At 44.8% G+C, this 22,907-nt stretch overlaps 3 protein-coding genes across 11 annotated transcripts in view; 1 reads left to right on the top strand and 2 right to left on the bottom strand.

The window, feature by feature from the left end:
- The window catches only part of MPP3 (MAGUK p55 scaffold protein 3), an 86,837-nt gene extending 80,395 nt beyond the window's left edge, over positions 1–6,442 (top strand). For 5 of the 6 annotated variants that reach the window (XM_081884084.1, XM_081884086.1, XM_081884085.1 and 2 more), the window contains one exon: positions 2,954–6,442. In XM_081884084.1, coding sequence (XP_081740210.1) covers positions 2,954–3,133 — 180 coding nt within the window. In that variant the 3' untranslated portion in view covers positions 3,134–6,442. The remainder of the gene's footprint in view (positions 1–2,953) is intronic. The other variant, XR_014162174.1, reaches the window with a different exon arrangement.
- Positions 1–22,907, bottom strand: part of LOC309354179 (G protein-activated inward rectifier potassium channel 1-like) — a 230,459-nt gene that overhangs the window by 126,825 nt on the left and 80,727 nt on the right. The gene's annotated exons all lie outside the window — the stretch shown is intronic.
- LOC309354243 (ras-related protein Rab-18-like) overlaps positions 7,172–22,907 on the bottom strand; it is a 43,191-nt gene continuing 27,455 nt past the window's right edge. For 2 of the 4 annotated variants that reach the window (XM_081884327.1, XM_081884328.1), the window contains 4 exons: positions 15,240–15,358; positions 12,238–12,361; positions 9,018–9,070; positions 7,172–7,303 (listed from right to left, as the gene is read on the bottom strand). In XM_081884327.1, coding sequence (XP_081740453.1) covers positions 7,240–7,303; positions 9,018–9,070; positions 12,238–12,361; positions 15,240–15,358 — 360 coding nt within the window. In that variant the 3' untranslated portion in view covers positions 7,172–7,239. Of the gene's footprint in view, positions 7,304–8,393; positions 8,564–9,017; positions 9,071–12,237; positions 12,362–15,239; positions 15,359–22,329; positions 22,405–22,907 lie in introns of those variants that run through there. The other 2 variants (XM_081884325.1, XM_081884326.1) reach the window with 2 other exon arrangements.

The following is a 22,907-nucleotide window of genomic DNA, read 5'->3' as shown; positions in this document are numbered from 1 at the left end:
AAATATAGTCCGGCCCCCCACAAGGTCTGAGGGACAGTGGACCGGCCCCCTGCTGAAAAAGTTTGCTGATCCCTGAACTACATGCTTCATTTCCATTTCAGTTGGGGGTTCAGGCCTGGCTTGAGCACTTGAGATGAATTTGCTTGCTCCATGTGATGGCTTATGTCAGGAGAGGGAGCAGGGGCAGTGTGTCCCTGCTGATTTCCCTTTACATCTCAGTGCTTTCGACACCCTCGACAGGAGCATCCTTACGGGGAGGCTGTCTCAGTCAGGAGTAGTGGGGACTCTTTTTCAGCGATTATGCTGCTACATGGATGGCTATTTGACGATGTTGTTTGGGCCCATGGATTTGCTAGCGTGCATTACAGCAGAAACTCAACATCAAAAAAATGAAGATCATGGCCACTGGTCCCATCACCTCCTGGCAAATAGAAGGGGAAGAAATGGAGGCAGTGAGAGATTTTACTTTCTTGGGCTCCATGATCACTGCAGATGGTGACAGCAGCCATGAAATTAAAAGACCCCTGCTTCTTGGGAGAAAAGCAATGACAAACCTAGACAGCATCTTAAAAAGTAGAGACGTCACCTTGCCGACAAAGGCCCATATAGTAAAAGCTATGGTTTTCCCAGTAGTGATGTATGGAAGTGAAAGCTGGACCATAAAGAAGGCTGATCCCTGAAGAATTGATGCTTTTGAATTATGGTGCTGGAGGAGACTCTTGAGAGTCCCATGGACTGCAAGAAGATAAAACCTCTCCATTCTGAAGGAAATCAGCCCTGAGTGCTCACTGGAAGGACAGATCGTGAAGCTGAGGCTCCAATACTTTGGCCACCTCATGAGAAGAGAAGACTCCCTGGAAAAGACCCTGATGTTGGGAAAGATGGAGGGCACAAGGAGAAGGGGATGACAGAGGACGAGATGGTTGGACAGTGTTCTTGAAGCTACAAACATGAGTTTGACCAAACTGCGGGAGGCAGTGGACGACAGAAGTGCCTGGAGTGCTTTGGTCCATGGGGTCACGAAGAGTCGGACACGACTAAACGACTAAACAACAACAACAATTACAGCAGAGTTTGAATTTAGCGCCCATGCAGTTTAACATCTCCGTGAAACCGCTGTGTGTGGCCATCCTGAGTTTTGGAGCACAATATCATCAGTATGTGACGCCGTGGATGAGGGTGGCGCTGTGGTCTAAACCACTGAGCCTAGGGCTTGCCGTTCAGAAGGTCTGCGGTCCAAATCCCCGTGACAGGATGAGCTTCCATTGCTCTGTCCCAGCTCCTTTCCCCAAAAAACCAGAGTCCCTTTTGTTGGCAATAATTCAGACGGAAATTCCCAAGTGTCAAAAAAGTTTATTTATGTATGCCACCACTGCGGCCCGTGTTTTGTTAGCCCCAAAATGGAAAATGAGTGAGGTCACAACTAAAGAAGAACGGCAGCTTAAACTGATGGAATATGCGCAGCTTGCAGACTTAACATATAGAATAAGAGAACAAGAAGAACATACGTTTAAAGAAGATTGGAAAACATTTATTGAATACATGGGGGGAAATTGTGTACACTTGAAAATGTTGGCAGCATTCAGATAAATTCAACAGCATAAGTAAGTTTTGATGGATGTAATAATGGAATACTGAATGGTTTAGTTTATTTAAAATATGCAGGGATTTATGATATGCAAAATGAACCATGGGAAGAGAAGAAAGGAAGTCACTGATATTTTGTTTAAATGAATATTATAAAATGTAAGACAGAAAATTTAATAAAAATTATATATATATATATATAACAGATAAGACTGAGACACTGTTAGTGATCGGTTCCTCTGTCCAGATTAGTGGAACATATTCTCTTCTGGATGGGTTTACCCTCCACTTGAAGAAGCAGGCGCACAATTTGTACCTAATGCTGCCATTGGAGGCATGGTGAGCAGAAGTACCTTCTACCAGCTTTAGCTGGTAGCCTAGCTGAATAGGGGATAGCCTTGCCTCAGTTGGCAGTGCGCTGGTAATCTCCAGGGTAGACTACTGCAATGTGTTATACGTTGTGCTCCCCTTGAAGATTGTTTAGAAGCTGCAGCTCATGTAGGATGTGGTGGCTGGATTGTTAAATGGAACCGGAAGACGTGAGCATGTAGCACGGGTTCTGGCTTAACTGCGTTGGCTACCAGTTTGTTTCTGGGCCCAATTCAGAGTGCTGGCTTTGACTTGTAAAGGCACATACAGCTTTAAGCACAGGATGGAATGAGACAGGTGGAAACAGCTATCTCCTGGTGGCAAGCGCAAGGCCGCAGTCATGGCCTCCCCCAAAGAATCCTGGGAGCTGTGGTCTATTATTGGTGCTGATAGTTGCTAGGAGACCCTCATTCCCCTCACAGAACTACAGCTCCCAGAATTCCCTGTGAAGATGGATAGTTGACTGTTAAACCATTCTGGGCATTGTAGTTCTGTGAGGCGAATAGGGAGTCTCCTAACTACGCTCAGCACCCATAACAAACTACAATTCCCATGATTCTTTGGTGTGTATGTGAAACCATGACTGATTAAGTAATAGAATAGTGCTTTGAATTGTTTGGTGCAAAAAGGGCCATAGTCTCTTTCCCCCTCACAGGCTTATCTGCAAGTAACAAAACCTGCTTTCTGTGGCAACATGTCTCAACCTGAGGATTTTCTTTCTTGGCTAATGCCCAAATGGTACTGCACCCCAGCAGTGTAGCTAGCCGGGGGACGGGGGAGAGGGGCATTTCACACTGGGTGCGGCATAGTGTGCCAGAGGGGTCTTTAGGGTGCTACAAGAGTCTGTAGTGCAGCACGGTGGCTGCTTTGAGTTGGGGGTTGGGATTCTGGGCGGCAGGGGAGCTTGTGGCTTCTGGTCGTTTGGGGCACTGGTCGTTTGGCGGAGCTGGTGGGGGTTGCTACGTCGTCTCATGTTCTTTTTGTTTTTGATTTGCAGGATGAGGAGCAGCAAGAAATGCTCAGCTCGGCTGCCTTCATTGAAGAGCAGTACGGCCACCTGATTGACACTGTCCTGGTGAAGGAAGATCTGCAGAGTGCCTGCAGCCAGCTGAAAAGCATCCTGGAAAAACTGAACACAGACTCTTTCTGGGTGCCAGTCTCTTGGGTCAGGTTGTAGTCTGCTATGCTGTGCCAAAGAAAGAACGAACAAACAAACGAAAGAGAACGAGATATACCTGTTTGATAATGCGCTGTAAATAATGTGGATGATCAAAAGGAGTAGGGGGAAATGGAACTCTGCTGGAGCAGCCAGTTTGCTTGGGATGAAAAGAAAGAGAAACCTTCCTCTGTGTGGGAGCAGATTCTAATGCAATCGGAAAAACACACACGTTGCAATGGAATGGAAAAGCGCCGCAGGATACAATCCAGAGATTTTTGTTTTGTATGCCACTGGACAATAGTCATGTCAGATTCCAGGTGTCTGGACAGAAGCCTTTAGCTTTTGGGAAACTTGCAATTGTGTTTGTTTGTTTGCAGTATTTCTAGGTTGTGCTGTAACAAAGATCTTAGGGCTACTCACGACAAAAATAACAATAACAGGATGAACAAAGAAGTATAAATGCAGTGTAAAAAAAAAGGCTCTGTATGTGGTGGTTCCAGGCAAAGACTGCAAAAAATGTTAGGAAGAACACACAAACTCAGTTTTTCTGTTGATCACTGCAATCCTGGATGGATAAATTCAGTGAAATAGTTAAGTTCATGTAACGAAATAAGGTACTTTTATTTGTTCATTTATTTACTTCTTAACCAGGCTAGAACTGGTAGAGCTCTTAGAGCTCTTATTCAGATGGTAAAAGTTGGTGCTTTTTTGTGAAAGGCGAAATCTCCCAGGGCAAATCAGCAAGGCTCTTTAACTTCCTGCCTGAAAAATGAACCATGTTATGTAACCTAAATATAGCCCCAACTATAGCTAACTATATTTTGAGCAGTCAAAGACCATCGGGGATTGTTTCTGTCCCTCCTATTGTATTTGCAAGTTGCCCTAAATAATGGACTAAGAAGTGTGTTTGAAGCACAGAAAACTTTCCATTTTTCTAACCGGAAAAACCAACTATTTAGAAATAAAATCCCAAATAAACAAATGGCTAGGGAGGTATATATGCAGGGATGTCCCCAGAATATGGGTTTTCATGGCAGCTTTGTGGCTTGTATGTGTTTGCTGGCATTGTTTGTTGGAAGAGGGAGCTGTGGGAGTCGTTTATAAGTGTGAGGAGTCAGGAGACTGCCCAGTATGTTTCTTGCTTGTTTTAGTTTCTTCCCTGAGCCCCACCCCCTGCACTCCAAAAAATCCATGCAGATTTTATATTCCAGTGTAATAATATTTCCATGTGTATTTATTTGTAATAATAATTCCCATAGAGGAAGACTTTCCAGTAGATCTTCCTGGGGCTGTTAATGTGTATCAACCAAAACCTTTATCATGAACTTTCCATTCAAAACTCAAGTTCTCAGTATACTTATGATTTAGACCAGTGGTCTTTCAATGTTTTCAGACCCAACGCCCACCACATGCATTGGGGGGGGGGCTATTTCTTTATCATTATTTTTAACCATTTTTTAAAATGGTAGTAGTGCTGCTGTCACGACCCACATTAGATTAATCTGTGACCTAGTACAGTCGTACCTTGGATCCCGAACGCCTTGCGAGTCAAACGTTTTGGCTCCCGAATGCCGCAAACCTGAAAGTGCATGTTCTGGTTTGAGAACGTTCTTTGGAACCCAAATGTCCGACGGGGCTTCTGTGGCTTCCGATTGGCTGCAGGAGCTTCCTGCAGCCAATCGGAAGCCGTGCCTTAGTTTCAAAATTTTGGAAGTTGAACGGACTTCTGGAACGGATTCTGTTCGACTTCCAAGGTACCACTGTAGCGGCTTCTGACCCACAAGTTGAAGGCCAATGATTTAGCCCATCCATTTCAAAATTGCATTTGGAGGTTTTATTTGGGAAACTTACCAGTGGTTTGTTCTTCAACGAACCAGTTAACTGTAGCAGACACGCATTGTTGAAAGAGACTTTATCCACCATTGCCAGCCTTCAGCAGGGGATATTGTGGTGTGCTCTATGATACCCATCTCAGTTGATGTGAGCAGATGGTTTAAAGACACTGACTTGCATAAACAGAGTATCAACCTTGGAACATAGCCCAAGGAAGGAAGCATGCGGGGGTTCCATGGCAGATGCTCAGGTGACCCTCAGCGGACAAAACGATGCTGGAAATGGTTCCTTGAAGGTAGAGAGATGGAAAAATCACAGCAGTTTGATTCCTCCTGTATAAATAATCTGCTTTGTGATGTTAAAAGTGGAACAATCCATCATCTCAGCTTGATTTGGCACACTTGGTAAATGTCATTATTTTTCTATGGCTCACTGTCTGGATGAGAGCTGTGGAGTTTTGTTTACTTGTGCTGTACTCTCAGATGTACTCCCCAATTGTTTGTTCCGAATTTCAATCCCTGTTTCTAGTCTGAAGAATGTTTGAAGTATATTCTTTTCCCCACCCCTTCTTCTTCCTTTGATTGGCGTTTGATGTAAATGCTCCTATTTCACCACTAGGTAGATGCTGCTACGTAGCGGAAGTTGCCTTATCAACTTCCTCCTGCATCTTGGCTGCATTCCGCGAAAGCCATCATTTATTTTTTTCCCACGGCGGCTTATTCTGTGAGACCGGGCTGTGCATGTCTTGCGCAAGGAAGCAACCGCCAAAGAACAAAAACTGCATGTGAGGAACCTCTTACTGAGAAAGGGCTGCTCCTGTGGGTGGCATGAGGCATTTTCAGCCCTGCGTGCTTAAATACAAATGATTACTACAGCTACTTGGTGACAGATGATCAAGTAATATCGGCAAACGCTCCGTGCTTTCAGTTCTTACCCATGGTGCAATGGGGTGGAAAGGAGAAAGATTTGGTACATCTTCTCTCAGAACTATTGGTAGAATGGGGAATAACACATTGCCTCAGTTCATTCCGACCTAAGGCAGCCTATGGACACCTAGGAACAATATGCTTAATATGTGCCATTCAGCTTTAATATGTGCCATTCAGCCATATGCATCTATTTTTTCTATTCAGAAGTAAGTCTGTTGAGTTCAGTTTGGCTTACTCCCAGGTAAGTGTGCTTAGGATTGCGGCTGTGGGCAGTTTTGCTGGCTTCTGGCAAGGTTTGGATGTTTTCTTTTCATGTGTGCTACTTCTCTGAAATAAGCACAATCAGCAGCCATGTTGGCATTGAGCCATCCCTGCTTGTCTCACCTTAATGTCTTCGCCCGCCCCCAATCTGTACAGTGGGACGCAATCCCATCTCTACTCTTGTTTCATTATTTCAATAAGTTTGTGATACTCAGTATTTGAATTAATCTTCGGCAAAGAAATACTTTCAAATGAGCACTGGTGCCCTGATGTTCTTAATTTAATAAATATATTTATCATGGGAGTGCATTATTCTGTATATTACAGGGGCTAGACTTGCCCATCTCCACATGATCGGATGCAGTGAAGGGAAGAAGTATTGTCAGCTCTGGCTGGTGTGTGGGGGAAAGTTCCTAAGGGAGAGCCAAGTACACAGTGCTTATCTGCTACTAAGGGACCCCTGACCATTAGGTCCAGTTGTAAATGACTCTGGGGTTGCGGAGCTCATCTCGCTTTATTGGCCGAGAGAGCCGGCGTACAGCTTCCGGGTCATGGGGCCAGCATGACTAAGCCACTTCTGGAGAACCAGAGCAGCGCACGGAAATGCCGTTTACCTTCCTGCAGGAGCAGTACCTATTTATCTACTTGCACTTGATGTGCTTTCGAACTGCTAGGTTGGCAGGAGCAGGGACCGAGCAATGGGAGCTCACCCCGTCGTGGGGATTTGAACCGCCGACCTTCTGATCGGCAAGTCCTAGGCTCTGTGGTTTAACCCACAGCGCCACCTGTGTCCCCATCTGCTACTAAACTTCAATCCAAAAGCAAAGAAGGAAGTATGGCATCTCCAAACCATGACATATGGGCAATATCTTCAGCAGCAAGTATTTTGTTGACTGACTGGCTGCTAGGATTTGCCTTTGCAGCAAATACTGACATGGCTCCAATATTCTTTTTCATGAATTTGAACAGAACCCTGAGAAGGTGTGTGCCTTGGCGCTGGCAAACTTGGCATAAGGGAAGCAAGGAAGAGACGTTATTTCCGCGCATCATGTTTAATTCTGAAACCCTAACAAAGAAACCAGCCAGTTGTTGGCGGTGCCATCAACTAGCTGTTGAACTTCGAACAGGCCCAAACGGTTTGCTATTCCTCACAGCGCCTAGTTTCCTGCAACAAATCAGAAGGGGAAATATTAGACAGGGAAGCGTAGCTGTTTCATCAGAGATAGGTGGGCCCTTTAATGCTTTGTTGGGCTTACGCGGGGCCATAAGTCACCCTTCCCGGGCTCAGTTCCAGAGCCTATTTCTTGTGCCAGGGTTTAACCCTGGTTCCAACAACGAAGGAATAGAGAGAATAGAATCTAATCAAAGCAAAGCGAACACAGCTCTGTATACGATGAAAGTACAATATGCACTGAATGTCCCAATGCAATTGGTTTTATGACTCAAAATAACATCCACACAAGGTATTTATGTACAGTCACAAAGAACTTGAATATATATATATAAGTAATTAAGGAACAAAAGAAGAAAAGGCACACTAGCCTGGGAACTTCCTCTCTGCCCAGAACATTGGAGGCTATACACCACACCCCCTCAACAGTATTTATAGGAACTCAAACACTGAGATCCTGCTCTGTTCCAGTAACAAGAAGCCGAAAGCACCAGCCTGAAGATGACGAGTGAGACCTCGTCGAAACGTCGCCTAGACACCCCAACTTTTACACGGGAAGACACCCGAGGACACCAAAACCTGCATTCCTGTACCCGTGAAAATCTACGAAAGCATATATATATATATATATATATATGTTTTGGTGTCCTCGGGTGTCTTCCCGTGTAAAAGTTGGGGTGTCTAGGCGACGTTTCGACGAGGTCTCACTCGTCATCTTCAGGCTGGTGCTTTCGGCTTCTTGTTACTGGAACAGAGCAGGATCTCAGTGTTTGAGTTCCTATAAATACTGTTGAGGGGGTGTGGTGTATAGCCTCCAATGTTCTGGGCAGAGAGGAAGTTCCCAGGCTAGAACATTGGAGGCTATACACCACACCCCCTCAACAGTATTTATAGGAACTCAAACACTGAGATCCTGCTCTGTTCCAGTAACAAGAAGCCGAAAGCACCAGCCTGAAGATGACGAGTGAGACCTCGTCGAAACGTCGCCTAGACACCCCAACTTTTACACGGGAAGACACCCGAGGACACCAAAACCTGCATTCCTGTACCCGTGAAAATCTACGAAAGCATATATATATATATATATATTCTTGCAAATTGCTATTCAGTATAACTGAGAACAAGAGTTCAGTAGTTCAACTATGGAGTAAATCTTCCAGATAAAGACTGTGTACACGAAGGACTCCTGTCAATGAGACGCCCGGGTATGGTCTTCATTTCGTATGTCTTCTTCAAGGCAGTTGAGATATATTGCTAAATGACACACGTCGTGCTGTCATTGCATTGTACGTACAAAAAGCCACGAAAGATAATTCAAAAACATCATAAATATGACAGTGTTACACTTACATGAACGTCAAGTTCATACTCATTATAAGGCCAGCTTTTGATCTGCATGGGCGCTGAGCTCTTAGTACAATGCTGACTCAGAGGCTAGTCTGGTAATACATGAAATAGCCTCCAGAGGGTGGAGATTTAAAGGGACCATAGCCTTCAGTCATACTCTGAGCTGTTGTACAGGGTTTAACCCTGTAGCAAGTTAAGTAAGGGCCCCTCCAGTCTGGTGTCTGGTGCATTCTGCATCATGTTAACACAGTAGTGCATTTGTGGTAGATTTATTCTGCTGTAGCTGTGTGTTTGTGTGTGTGGTGTGTGTACATCCACCCACCCCACCAACAACATGGTCTGGACTGTGCTTCATACTTACTCGTGGTTTGAGATTAGAAAGCGAGTGCTGGTCCTCAGATATTTCCTTGAATTCTGCAGGGGTGAAGACAACCAAAGTCACAAACTAGTCAGTGATGCTATTTTGTTCGTTTGAAATTGTTTTGATTTGATTTTACAAATATAAATTCATAACAATACCAAATATGTATCCATATAAAGAGAATTCTCTGAATCTTGAGACTCCCCCCCCCCCCACAGGTCCTATTGTCAACATTTTCAACTGCGTATTATTTCATTGTGATGCTATTTAACCAATGCTGTTGGATCTTCCTGACCTCGAGGCTAAATTGCTGTAGTGCATTCTACGCAGAGGCACAATGCCTCTGTGGCAGTGGAGGCATAGCTGTCAACATTTTCTTTTTTTAAAAGGGAAATTCCCTTATTTTGAATAGGATTCCTCGCAAGAAAAGCGAAAAGTTGACAGCTATAATGTGGAAGTATAAAATCCAACAGGATTTCGTCAGGAAGTTGCAGGACGTGTGCAGATTGGAAACGAATGCGTATGCCTGCCCTGGAACATTTGCAGGCACAAACGGTATTGAAAGCAGCACTGGTCACCTGTAACATGCACACCACAAGTGCACAATGGGGGGGGGGAGTTGGGGTATGTGCAACGAAGGAAAGTGTTTAGGGTACAGGCGAATGAGAGCAAAACTCCCTTCTCTCGATCTGTGACGGCAAAGCACCATCGCCTAGTCCCCAGTTTCAGAAGAGGAACAAAGGGGCAGAAACTTTTGTGCTAAGACAAAAGGTTACAGCTGTGCCATCTGCTTTCTCCACTGCCTGTGGGAGGCTTGTTGACATCGAGGAGACGCCGCTCGACTTTTCGGGAGAGATTTTAATTCCACCGACAAAAGATATCGGGGAAGGCGGCTTTGCAGAATAATGAGACCAGGGAGGAGGGAGAGGACGCGAAAACGTGACGGTGAGCGACACAAACCCCGCACCCTCTCCCTTCTTGCTAATAACAAGGTTGGAACAGTCGTTTCCCACGCATGAGCTTCGGGAAATGCGCCTTGCTGCTCCCACCCTGTTCCCCCAGCTCCAAGATGATCATAATCGGTTATCATATTCCACAACTGCTGGCGGGGAGAGTCGCAAAATTGACTGAGCTGCTACATTTTCTTGAAAATGTAGATATTAAGCAGCCACTGATAAAAGCAAGGAACGCATCGAAGTTCTAGGCTCGCCCTCGAGGCCAGGGTTTCTCAACCTTGGGCCTCCAGCTGTTTTTGGACTACAACTTCCATCATTCATAGCTAGCAGGGCCATGGATGGGCCATCAGGGATGATGGGAGTTGTAGTCCCCAAAACAGCTGGAGCCCCAAGGTTGAGAAACGCTGGCCTAGGCAGAGGGTTCTTTCTATGCTTCAAAGGAGATCTCTCTCACACACAGAGAGAGAATCTGGATATAAGTCACAGTGTTGAGACAAAGGGGATTAACCCCTTCCACCTGCACCAATTCTCTGACTTCTAAGCCTCCTCCTCTCTGAAGTCTTTTTCTCTCTCGGCAGCAGCTGCTTTCCGGATAAGAGCACCATGCTCTGGTCCATGGGGTCACAAAGAGTCGGACACGACTAAACAACAACGATAATTGCGCATGTGTAAAACATGAAATGAGGCAATGATGTATATGATTGGTGGAAATTGAAATGCTTTTTGTGAAATTTTATAAATACCACTGCCTGGACCAAAGGACGATCCGACTGTAACCTATTGCTTTGCAATAAACAACGTTGGACTCCTAACTCCTCCCGTTTCTGAGTTTTATTGGCATAAACTCAGGAGATATGCTATTTTTAGCTTAAAAAAGGAAGAGTCCCACTAATATCCTACAGGCCTTGCCCACAGGCCCAATCCTTTAAAACAGACCCATTCCATTCCATTCCAAAAAACACAATTGGTCACCCACTGTCTAAACCAGTGGGCAGAGAGGGAACGGGGTTGTTTTGATACATCAACAACCTCAGATATGCAGATGACACAACCTTGATGGCAGAAAGTGAGGAGGAATTAAAGAACCTCATAATGAGGGTGAAAGAGGGGAGCGCAAAATATGGTCTGAAGCTCAACATCAAAAAAACGAAGATCATGGCCACTGGGCCCATCACCTCCTGGCAAATAGAAGGGGAAGAAATGGAGGCAGTGAGAGATTTTACTTTCTTGGGCTCTATGATCACTGCAGATGGTGACAACAGTCACGAAATTAAAAGACGCCTGCTCCTTGGGAGAAAGGCGATGACAAACCTAGACAGCATCTTAAAAAGCAGAGACATCACCTTGCCGACAAAGGTCCATATAGTTAAAGCTATGGTTTTCCCAGTAGTGATGTATGGAAGTGAGAGCTGGATCATAAAGAAGGCTGATCGCCGAAGAATTGATGCTTTTGAGGAGGAGGAGGAGACTCTTGAGAGTCCCATGGACTGCAAGAAGATCAAACCTCTCCATTCTGAAGGAAATCAGCCCTGAGTGCTCACTGGAAGGACAGATCCTGAAGCTGAGGCTCCAATACTTTGGCCACCTCATGAGAAGAGAAGACTCCTTGGAAAAGACCCTGATGTTGGGAAAGATCAAGGGAACAAGGAGAAGGGGATGACAGAGGAAGAGGTGGTTGGACAGTGTTCTCAAAGCTACCAGCATGAGTCTGACCAAACTGCGGGAGGCAGTGGAGGACAGGGGTGCCTGGCATACTCTGGTCCATGGGGTCACGAAGAGTCGGACACGACTAAACAACTAAACAACAACATCTTGAAACTGGATTGTATTGAAATTGGTTTGGGGAGAAAGGCATCAAAACACAGTATTTCTCAAGAAACTCCAGGATAGATGGGGATTCTGGCGAATGCTGTGTGTCTGCAGCTTTGCAAAACAACTGGAATGTGCACACAGCCTCCTGATTTCAGTAGGACTTACTTTCAAGTCCGTCTGCATAGGACTGCTGCCTTAACATGGTATATTTCATTACAATCCACACACATTTTTCTACTCTCAGTGTTCTGGTGCTGGACACAAGCTCACATTTGACTTTTTCACATGTAGCTGCACTTGTCTTCTTCACAACTATTATACCTTGCCCACCTCTTCAAAGTACAGCCAAGTTGGCCTCATATCAAGCTGAACCTTAAAGACTTGAACATTTACAACTAAGGAAATGGAGGTTTGGCTGCATTTTTTATATATATTGGGAAGGGTGCACTTGCCTCCCAGTCAATCTCTGACTGCTTCCGGTCATAGGTTGGCTTTCTCTCTCGGATCCTCTTAAGGATTCCCTGATTCTCCACGGTAATCCTCACAAGTTCTATGTTCTGCTTCTGCCGCTGTGAACTGCAAAACCCAAACAGGTTAAGGCTAGGGTGTGGAGAAACACTCCGCATTCCCAGGGGATGCCCCAGAAAAGTGGGGAAAGGGGGTTGGTTTCAGCACCAAAGTGTAATTTCTGGCCTTTAAAGCTCTAAACGGCCTCGGCCCAGTATATCTGAAGGAGCGTCTCCACCTCCATTGTTCAGCCTGAACACTGAGGTCCAGCTCTGAGGGTCTTCTGGTGGTTCCCTCCCTGCGAGAAGTGAGGTTACAGGGAACCAGGCAGAGAGCCTTCTCAGTAGGGGTACCTGCCCTGTGGAACGCCCTCCCATCAGATGTCAAGGAAGTAAACAACTATCTGAAGTTCTTAATGTTTGATGTTTTATCATGTTTTTAATACTCTGTTGGGAGCTGCCCAGAGTGGCTGGGGAAGCCCAGCCAGATGGACGGGTATAAATATATTATTATTATTATTATTAGTAGTAGTAGTAGTAGTAGTAAAAGAGACTAAGAGACATACTGTATGCTGCGGATTATTATTGGTGGGACCAGATGTTCCTATTCTGCTAGCACGAGACTTCTGCACAAAGAATAAAATATTCCCCTCCAATCCCCTACAGCGTCCTCCCTCTGCACCCTCAAAATCAGTTCTGAAGGGTTCGAGAAACCTTCCAGAGCAGATCTGGGGGTGAATGGAGAAGGAGAGGAAGGGTCTCACTGTGTGAGTAGAGTTCTGCTGGTGGAACATTGGAAAGAGCCCATCATGTTTAAGGTCCCTTCCAACTCTACAATTCTATGATTCTAAGACAAGTTGCTCATGGAGATGCTGGTTTCTGGCTGGAGCGTTCCTGCCTCAAAATCTACTCTGCAGCATCTTTGACTCCCTGCAAATACTATTTTATTGGGTAAAGGACTCCTGGACGGTTAAGTCCAGTCAAAGGCGACTTTGGGATTGTGGCACTCATCTTACTTTCAGGCCAAGGGAGTCAACGTTTGTCCACAGACAGCTTCCGAGTCTTGTGGCCAGCATGACTAAACTGTTTCTGGCACAACGGAACACCATTACGGATACCAGAGCGCATATAAACACCATTTACCTTACTGCCGCAGTGGTACCTATTTATCTACTTGCACTGGCGTGCTTTCAAACTGCCAGGTTGGCAGGAGCTGGGACAGAGCACTGGGAGCTCATTCCATCGCAGGGATTTGAACCACTGACCTTCCGATTGGCAAACCCAAGAGGCTCAGTGGTTTAGACCACAGCACCACTCGCCTCCCTTTTATTGGGTTCTGCCCTCCTGCTGGAAACAGAAATGACCCAGAGGTGTATCTCTAGATCCCTTGTGACCACGTGGGGAATCCTGGGACAGCTGTCCCACTATGGAGAGCATCTTTTTTCAGCCATCTCATATTAAAATCCACCTCATTAGGATGCGACTGTCCACACCCAAAAATGTGTGTCTTATATTAAATGGAAAAGAGAGCAGGAAGATGCAATGCGGATGAGCATCTGTTGAGAACATCACTCCTCTTGTCTGGTCATGAGCCACCCAAAGAGCTCTTGTCACGTTATTGCTATAAAAATGCAATGAAAGTAGAAAGTTTATTCTTGGATGTTTTCCTTTGCCCTCCCCGCCCTGGGAATAAATTAGGAGGAGGGATCCAAAATCCATAGCAGGGCAATTAAAATGTCACGGAATTGTGAGCAAGCTTCCGAGATCTCCAGGACTCGTAAGAAGATTTAAGTTTTAAGCAAAAGGGAAAGATGTACCTGGCTTGGCGTTAAAGCCCTAAATATTCCCCCCCGTTTATTTGTTTGTTTTGTAACAAAAGAAAATATTTTAATACAAAAACCCTCTAATTTTTTTAAAGGGACTCTTTCTTTGCGTCAACTGGCAGCTGATTGTTGTTTGTTCTGTTATTTTTATAGTTATTATCTCTCTCCCCCCCCCGATAAAAATTACAATGCAAACGTTATCCCCCTTTTTATTTCACCAGCCTCAAAATGGAGCCATTGGGGAGAGACAGGCGACTCACTAGAGATTAAGCTTTCCTATTCTATACTGTATGAATGAACAGCTTACTGTCATGAAAAGCAGCTGGTTCTGAGACACCCCTTTTACAATCATGTATTAAATAGATAACAATGAGGAGGCAGCCTGTGAGGCAGGGAGGACTCCAACCAGGGTCTCCAGCAGGTGACCTTTGGTGATTCACCTCCTATGGAGGGTCCTGCTCCCTCAACACATCAGGAAAGTCAGCCTCTGTGAGCTCTATAGGCCAAAGTTCTTGCTGGAATTCAGTCAGCTGCCACCCTCTGCCCTCCTGGCCAGTATGACAGCCCCTTCAACATTTCTATGGGGAAAAAAGGGACATCCTATTCCATGAAGATAGGGATGCGGGTGGCGCTGTGGGTTAAACCACAGAGCCAAGACTTGCTGATCAGAAGGTTGGCAGTTCGAATCCCCGTGACGGGGTGAGCTCCCGTTGCTCAGTCCCTGCTCCTGCCAACCTAGCAGTTCGAAAACACATCAAAGTGCAAGTAGATAAATAGGTACCACTCTAGCGGGAAGGTAAACGGTGTTTCCGTGCACTGCTCTGGATCGCCAGAAGCAGCTTAGTCATGCTGGCCACATGACCCAGAAGCTGTACACCGGCTCCCTCGGCCAATAAAGCAAGATGAGTGCCGCAACCCCAGAGTCGGCCACGACTGGACCTAATGGTCAAGGGTCCCTTTACCTTTACCTTTACTCCATGAAGGGGAGTAAAGTACCCACAAATTTCAACCCCAGGGCCATGCACACTGCATGGCACCCACAGCCCCGAGCAACCACGACTGTGGTGCCAAGCTGGCACTCCCGGAAGAATAGCGTAGAGGCATTAAAGACTCACAACTGCCCACCTCTTTTTTTGGTACGGGTTCCAGCAGTCTACCAAGCCTGTGCCGCGATATATATGAGCTAGGCGTGTCGACAGGGTCTTGTTTTCCCGTTCAATCAGCCCAATTTTCTTTTGGGCGTCCTATGGAAAGAGAGAGTGAGAGACAGAAACTGTGAGTTTCTTGTTTTTTTAAAAAAGTCTTGTTTATCCTATAATAAGCAGGAGCTCTCAACCCTCTCTCCAATTCCCCCTCCCACATTTTTTTTTAAAAATAACATTTTTATACATACTCATGTCCCCAGTCCCCAAGGATGTAATTTTTTTAAAATTTTACATTTGGCAAAAAAAGCAAAAAAAATCCCACAACCCACCTCCCTGGCCCCTTTTCCCATGCCTATGTGCGTGACAAAAAGTAAAGCAGAATGTGACTGTTTTATAAAACGATGAATTGCGGAATATTTTTGCTGGTTATTTTCTCTCCTGTTGGGACTGTGGTGCGCACTACAGGAAGAAAATATCTACGGGGTCTCTAGGTGCCTGCATATTCCTACTGCGGGGGAAATGGCAGTTTCATGGAAGGGAAGAAGGCAATTTTAATTGGGGAAAAAAGAGAACGATCTGTAGTGTAATGTCATTGTTGTTTTAATATAATGTCACTTCTACAAATTTCCACATTTGCATTCATCAAAAAGAACAGACAATATATTTATTCCTCAACTTCCCTCCCCTCCTTCCATGGTTCATTCTAATTATCCTCTGCTGCTACATATTCTAATTACTCCATATTAGTTTTTTCTCCCAGCTTAATTATATAGTGCTGAATTCACTCTAATCCTACTAGCATTTTTAATTTGTTTGCAATGAATCTTCAGATATTTTGCAAATATTTCCCACTCTTCTTCCTGATCTCTTATTCTGCTGGTTAAACTTGACATTTCTGCATATTCCATCAATTTTGTCTGCCACTCCTCCATCATGGTGTCATGGTTTTGATCCCATTTCCCCAGCAACTTTTAATTTTAAAATATGTATGTACCAGACTAAATGTTGATGCGGCGACACTGACATTGCTTCCTTTTCTTAAAAAGAGAATACTAGCCGTGCCCATAAGTTTTTGTTGGTGTTGAATTTGGTAAGTGATATACTTGGGTGGGTGGTGATGCTGCAATGATTATAAATGAGAAACATTCCCTTATTTGGGAGACTTGACAACCTTTTATTAAAAGTTAGGGGGTTGTATCCGACTAACTAACTAACTAACTAACTAACTAACTAACTAACTCAGAGTGAACCTACTGAACTGAATGGAGAAGATGAACTTAGGCCCTCAGGTGGTATAGATGCCTGATTATCGTCTTCTAAAGCAACTACTCTATTCCGAACTTAAAAATTGAAATCGTAATGCTGGTGGTCAACAAAAGAGGTTCAAAGACTCTCTCAAGGCAAATCTTTAAAAATGTAGTATAAACACCGACAACTGGGAAACACTGGCCTGTGAGAGTTCCAATTGGAGCACAGCCTTTACCAAAGGTGTAATGAGCTTTGAAGATGCTCGAACTCAGGACGCAAGGGAGAAACGTGCTAAGAGGAAGGCACACTTGGCAAATCCACACTGTGATCAACTCCCACCCGGAAACCTATGTCCCCGCTGTGGAAGGATGTGTGGATCCAGAACTGGCCTCCACAGCCACTTACGAACCAAACCCACTGTTAAAACTCTTGCAGTCAATCGGAAGCTGCAGAAGCTTTGTTGGACGTTCGTTGTCCAAAAACAGTTCGCAAACTGGAACACTCACTTCCAAGTTTGCAGTGTTCGGGAGCCAAAAAGTTCGAGAACTAAGCTGTTCTAAAACCAAGGTACAATTGTAGATATATTAAAAATATTTGGGGGTCCAGTGACAAATCCAAATCTTACATTGCACAATGACATCTGGTATTTTGGCCAGCACTGCCAGAAATATCTTGTAGTCACAACTAAGAAAACATTAACTGGCTGATAAGAAGTGTTAGGAATGTTTCCTTTTCTAGATTGGGGAGAATGATGACGTTTGGTTGCCCCCAAGAATGAGAAATTCCTTTCTCCCCTCCCTGGTAACTTTGGTTAGTGGTTGAATTAACGTTAGGGGAAACGCTTTGTAAAACTGAAAAGGGAAAACATCTAAAGGTGGGAGGTTTATTCTTTTCTAATTTCACATTTTTAATTACAATTTCCGCTACAATGTTCTCTGTTTAATGAGTAGCAGGTTAGAGGGCTTAAAGAAGAAGTAAAGGTAAAGGGACCCCTGACCATTAGGTCCAGTCGTGGCCGACTCTGGGGTTGTGGCGCTCATCTCGCTTTATTGGCTGAGGGAGCTGGCGTACAGCTTCCAGGTCATGTGGCCAGCGTGACTAAGCTGCTTCTGGCAAACCAGAGCAGCGCACAGAAACACCGTTTACCTTCCCACCGGAATGGTACCTATTTATCTACTTGCACTTTGACGTGCTTTCCAACTGCTAGGTTGGCAGGAGCAGGGACCGAGCAACGGGAGCTCACCCCTTGCGGGGATTCGAACCGCCGACCTTCTGATCGGCAAGTCCTAGGCTCTGTGGTTTAACCCACAGCACCACCTGCATCCCTTGAAGTAGTAGTAGTAGTAGTAGTAGTAGTAGTTTAATTAAAGAACTACGTAAAGAGGTCTTCTCTCCTTTAGCCATTTCCCCCCTTGGCTTCTCACCCTGCCTCCTAAACTGGATATGGGAGGTACCCCATTTATCCTTACATCCTCCTTTTTTTGGTTTTGAGTGTACCTTCTCAGACTCATTTCTGAAGATGCTTCATTTCCCCACCCCCCTGAGGTATGACTACAGTGTTTTCCTCCTGCTTCCATTCCCCGTTCTGTTACTCCTCCTTTCTTCTCTCCTTCTTCTCTTTCTTCTCTCCTTCCTCTCTTTCTGGTATCTGGAGGAGATGCCATTGGTTACGTTGCAATATTTCTCCAACGGAAGTCTGCATGTCACATGATCTGGGGGCTTGACAACAACCCTCTGGGTTCATGGGGTACCATGGGGTTGTAGAGGGATCTCGGTGCTCATGAATTTGTGCCATAATATTGCATAGAGGGACATGGGTGGCGCTGTGGGTTAAACCACAGAGCCTAGGACTTGCTAATTAGAAGGTCGGCGGTTCGAATCCCTACGACAGGGTGAGCTCCCATTGTTCGGTCCCTGCTCCTGCCAACCTAGCAGTTCGAAGGCACTTCAAAGTGCAAGTAGATAAATAGGTACCGCTCTGGCGGGAAGGTAAACGGCATTTCTGTGCGCTGCTCTGGTTTGCCAGAAGCGGCTTAGTCATTCTGGCCACATGACCCGGAAGCTGTACGCTGGCTCCCTCAGCCAATAAAGCGAGATGAGCGCCGCAACCCCAGAGTCGGTCACGACTGGACCTAATGCTCAGGGGTCCCTTTACCCTTTTCCTTTTGCTTTTTTTACTGAACTCTTCAAGCTGAGTCAGAGTTAAGGTGTTCCAGCCATAGCAGTTTGGTCCTGAGTGTTCTAATAAATAAGAGCTCAGCAGGGAATTTTCCCATTTCCACCCCTGTAATCCAGCTATGTCAAGTAAGGATCTGTTTTTGTATCCGAGGCCTTTTTCAGCAAACACTTCACAATTTCCGCTGTGTTTTCGATTGGAGGCAGATTTAATATCAAATGGCTATCCGTGGAAACAATAATAAGTGTACTGAAAATTCATGAGCCCCTCTAGTCTAATGGTATTCGCCAGAATCCTGGAGAGGCATCTTAATTTGAAAAATATTTTGCTCATGTCATGACCCCAAAACTGAACTTCTTTCAATGGATCCAGGCAGAATGTGAGCGACGTCCTGTATGTTTCTTCTTTATGAGTATTGAAAAATGGACCTGCTCCATGGGCTCTTCGACATTTTCAACAATCTCCAGAAGTTTGAGTTCTCCTAGTCTTTTCGTGAGGGCTGAAGAAACTTCTGCAAGGTGCATATACCACTATTTTCTTTGGCTCTGTTAATTGGATTTTATACAGTGGTACCTTGGTTTTTGAACGTCTCTGTAGATGAATGTTTTTGAACTTGAATGCCATAAACCCAGAAGTAAATGCTTCAGTTTTTGAACACTTTTCAGAAGTCAAACATGTCATGCGGCTTCCATATAGAGTTTTCCATATTGAGTTTTCGGTTTTCGAACATTTCGGAACTCGAACGGTCTTCTGGAACGGATTATGTTTGAAAACCGAGGTACCACTGTATACACTTTCCACCTTGCCTGTCCCTTCAAAGACATTGGGATACAATGTGAATATCTTTGGTTTGCCTTATGATGTGCAGTCTTTTAACTAGAATATTTAACAAGTTTTGCGTCCTAGGAAAGGTTCTGTGTTCCCACACACTATTGAACTAGGATGACCTCCATTCAAACTTGGAACCTGTTCTGCAATTCACAGACACCTCTGTGCATCATTTCTTCCCCAGCATAAGCCCTCAATCTCAGATTTTGCTTTCTACCAGTTTTTTTTAAAAAAGAAGACTTTAAAAGGTTGTACCAGTGATGACATTGACCTGTAATCCCGTGTCCAACTTTTATTCCGCCACAATTCCACTTGTTTAAAAGGGAATGGTCCATTCCTCATGTGGAAATATTCCTCTGCTTTGCCTTGTGGGGAGATATCAGCTAACCCTTGAATTTTCTTCTGAGCTTGCCTTGGTTGGTAACATACTTTTTTTTGCAAAGCGGTTTTATTTTTCGCAAGTGTCGCAACACTTCCATATTGCAGGGCAGTGATTGTGTCTCCAGCTGCTTGCATACTGTACAGTGGTACCTCAGGTTAAGTACTTAATTCGTTCCGGAGGTCCGTACTTAACCTGAAACTGTTCTTAACCTGAAGCACCACTTCAGCTAATGGGGCCTCCTGCTGCTGCCGCGCCGCCGGAGCACGAATTCTGTTCTCATCCTGAAGCAAAGTTCTTAACCTGAAGCACTATTTCTGGGTTAGCAGAGTCTGTAACCTGAAGCGTATGTAACCCGAGGTACCACTGTATGCACTTCTCTTGACGAGGTATTAATTCAGGTATGTGTGCATGAAAACACACATGAAAACCTGCTCCTGCTATATCTGGGATTCCTGTGGCTTCTGTCCTCAGAAATCGTACCAACGCAAAGACTTAGAAAGGTTTTCCTTTAATACTTGCATTCTAGCCTCGCAGCCTGGACTGCCCTTTCACGAGTCAGATCACAGTCTTGCAGGAGTTTTTAAACAAAAAGTTCACAGTCTCCAACCCTCAACACTATCTGATCTCTAATTAATGAAGCCATTAGGGTCCCACAGTTGCATTTCTGAATCATTTATTAAAGTCTGTATTGATTCCCCTTCCTCTGAGGGAAAACTTAAATCTTTCATAAATCTCATTGCTCTCTTGGGCATGCGATACTCATCCAATTTCTGCACACCTCCTGATAAAAAAATCCTCTTCCTTCTGCCTTGATTGCACAGCCAGAAAATGTCTGCTGCCTCATGCCCTGCTACAGGCAAAAACATGGTTACCTTTTGAGGATCTTCTTTTCATCCATTCCTGTAGCTTGCATGTCAATGGTGAAGTCATGTTTAAACCTTTTCCAGGAGTTCGCTGCATGGCCACTAAGTTTCAACTTAGTGTAAAGTATAGTGTAAATGTAAATGTAAATGTAAAGTATTGCACTTGGGCAAAAAAAATTAGAGGCACAAATACAAGATGGGTGACACCTGGCTTGAGAGCAGTACATGTGAAAAGGATCTAGGAGTCTTGGTTGACCACAAACTTGACATGAGCCAACAGTGTGACGCGGCAGCTAAAAAAGCCAATGCAGTTCTGGGCTGCATCAATAGGAGTATAGCATCTAGATCAAGGGAAGTAATAGTGCCACTGTATTCTGCTCTGGTCAGACCTCCAGTTCTGGGCATCACAGTTCAAGAAGGACACTGACAAACTGGAACGTGTCCAGAGGAGGGCAACCAAAATGGTCAAAGGCCTGGAAACGATGCCCTATGAGGAACGGCTAAGGGAGCTGGGCATGTTTAGCCTGGAGAAGAGGTGGTTAAGGGGTGATATGATAGCCATGTTCAAATATATAAAAGGATGTCACATAGAGGAGGGAGAAAGGTTGTTTTCTGCTGCTCCAGAGAAGCGGACACGGAGCAATGGATCCAAACTACAAGAAAGAAGATTCCACATAAACATTAGGAAGAACTGACAGTAAGAGCTGTTCGACAGTGGAATTTGCTGCCAAGGAGTGTGGTGGAGTCTCCTTCTTTGGAGGTCTTTAAGCAAAGGCTTGACAACCATATATCAGGAGTGCTCTGATGGTGTTTCCTGCTTGGCAGGGGGTTGGACTCGATGGCCCTTGTGGTCTCTTCCAACTCTATGATTCTATGATTCTATGAACTCCCTCAGGAGCCTCGAACCATTCCATTTTTTCTCTCATTCCAGTGTGAGAGCCAGTGTGGTGTAGTGGTTAAGAGTGGTAGACTTGTAATCTGGTGAACTGGGTTTGATTCCCTGCTCCTCCACATGCAGCTGCTGGGTGACCTTGGGCTAGTCACACTTCTTTGAAGTCTCTCAGCCTCACTCACCTCACAGATACAGATAGGTAGCCGTGTTGGTCTGCCATAGTCAAAACAAAAAAATTCCTTCCAGTAGCACCTTAAAGACCAACTAAGTTAGTTCTTGGTATGAGCTTTTGTGTGCATGCACACTTCTTCAGATACACCTCACAGAGTATTTGTTGTGGGGGAGGAAGGGAAAAGGAGAATGTTAGCCTCTTTGAGACTCCTTCGGGTCGTGATAAAGTGGGATATCAAATCCAAACTCTTCTTCTTCTCTTCTTCATTCCATCCTTGAATTTTCAGTTTTTCTGCCCCTTAACGTTTCTCGCTGACTTTACTCCTGGTACCACGAAATGTTCTCTCGTTCAATGATGAGCAGCTCCGAGGAGCTGAACAACAAATAGTTTTAGGCAAGAGCTGAGCATAGCACATGATTTTCTCCTGCAGCTACTGTCTTGCTCTTAGCCCTACCTCCTGCTTGGGCCTGAACTAAGGGGAGTGCCCTTCAAGATATGGTGACATTTACCCTCACTTCTACTGCCACAGGTGCATTTTGCGTCTCCGTATTATCTGCCTCCACAATCTTGGGGAGTGTTAGCTTCTGAAGAAAAGAGAGTATGGAGACTTGATTAGATTTGCTAATAGAAGAAAGGTCTAACTAATACGCTCTAAAGCTTCTTTGTTAACTCTTTTGAAGCCACGGTACAATACAGTGGTACCTTGGCTCTCAAACTTAACCCGTTCCGGAAGTCCGTTCCAAAACCAAAGCGTTCCAAAACCAAGGTGCGCTTTCCCAGAGAAAGCAAAATGGATTAATCCCTTCCAGACTTTTGAAAACAACCCCTACAACAGCAATTTAACATGGTTTTTACTATCTAACGAGACATAACATGAAAGCAATAAACAATGTGCCGCAGTCACACAGTCAATCAATCAGTAGCTGAACTAGTTTCCACACAGTAACACACAAAAAGAGCCGCGAAAACAAAAACGCAAAATAAATAGCAAAAACAGACAGAGCTCGCATAACACTCAAAATGGAAGCGTGGCACTCAAATCGGAAGTGTAACACTCAAAACGGAGCACGTTTGGCTTCCAAAAACA

The sequence above is a fragment of the Podarcis melisellensis genome (assembly GCF_964234715.1).
Source record: "Podarcis melisellensis genome assembly, chromosome: 13".
Classification (NCBI taxonomy): Eukaryota; Metazoa; Chordata; class Lepidosauria; order Squamata; family Lacertidae; genus Podarcis; species Podarcis melisellensis.
This window is presented reverse-complemented; position numbering and strand designations above follow the sequence as displayed.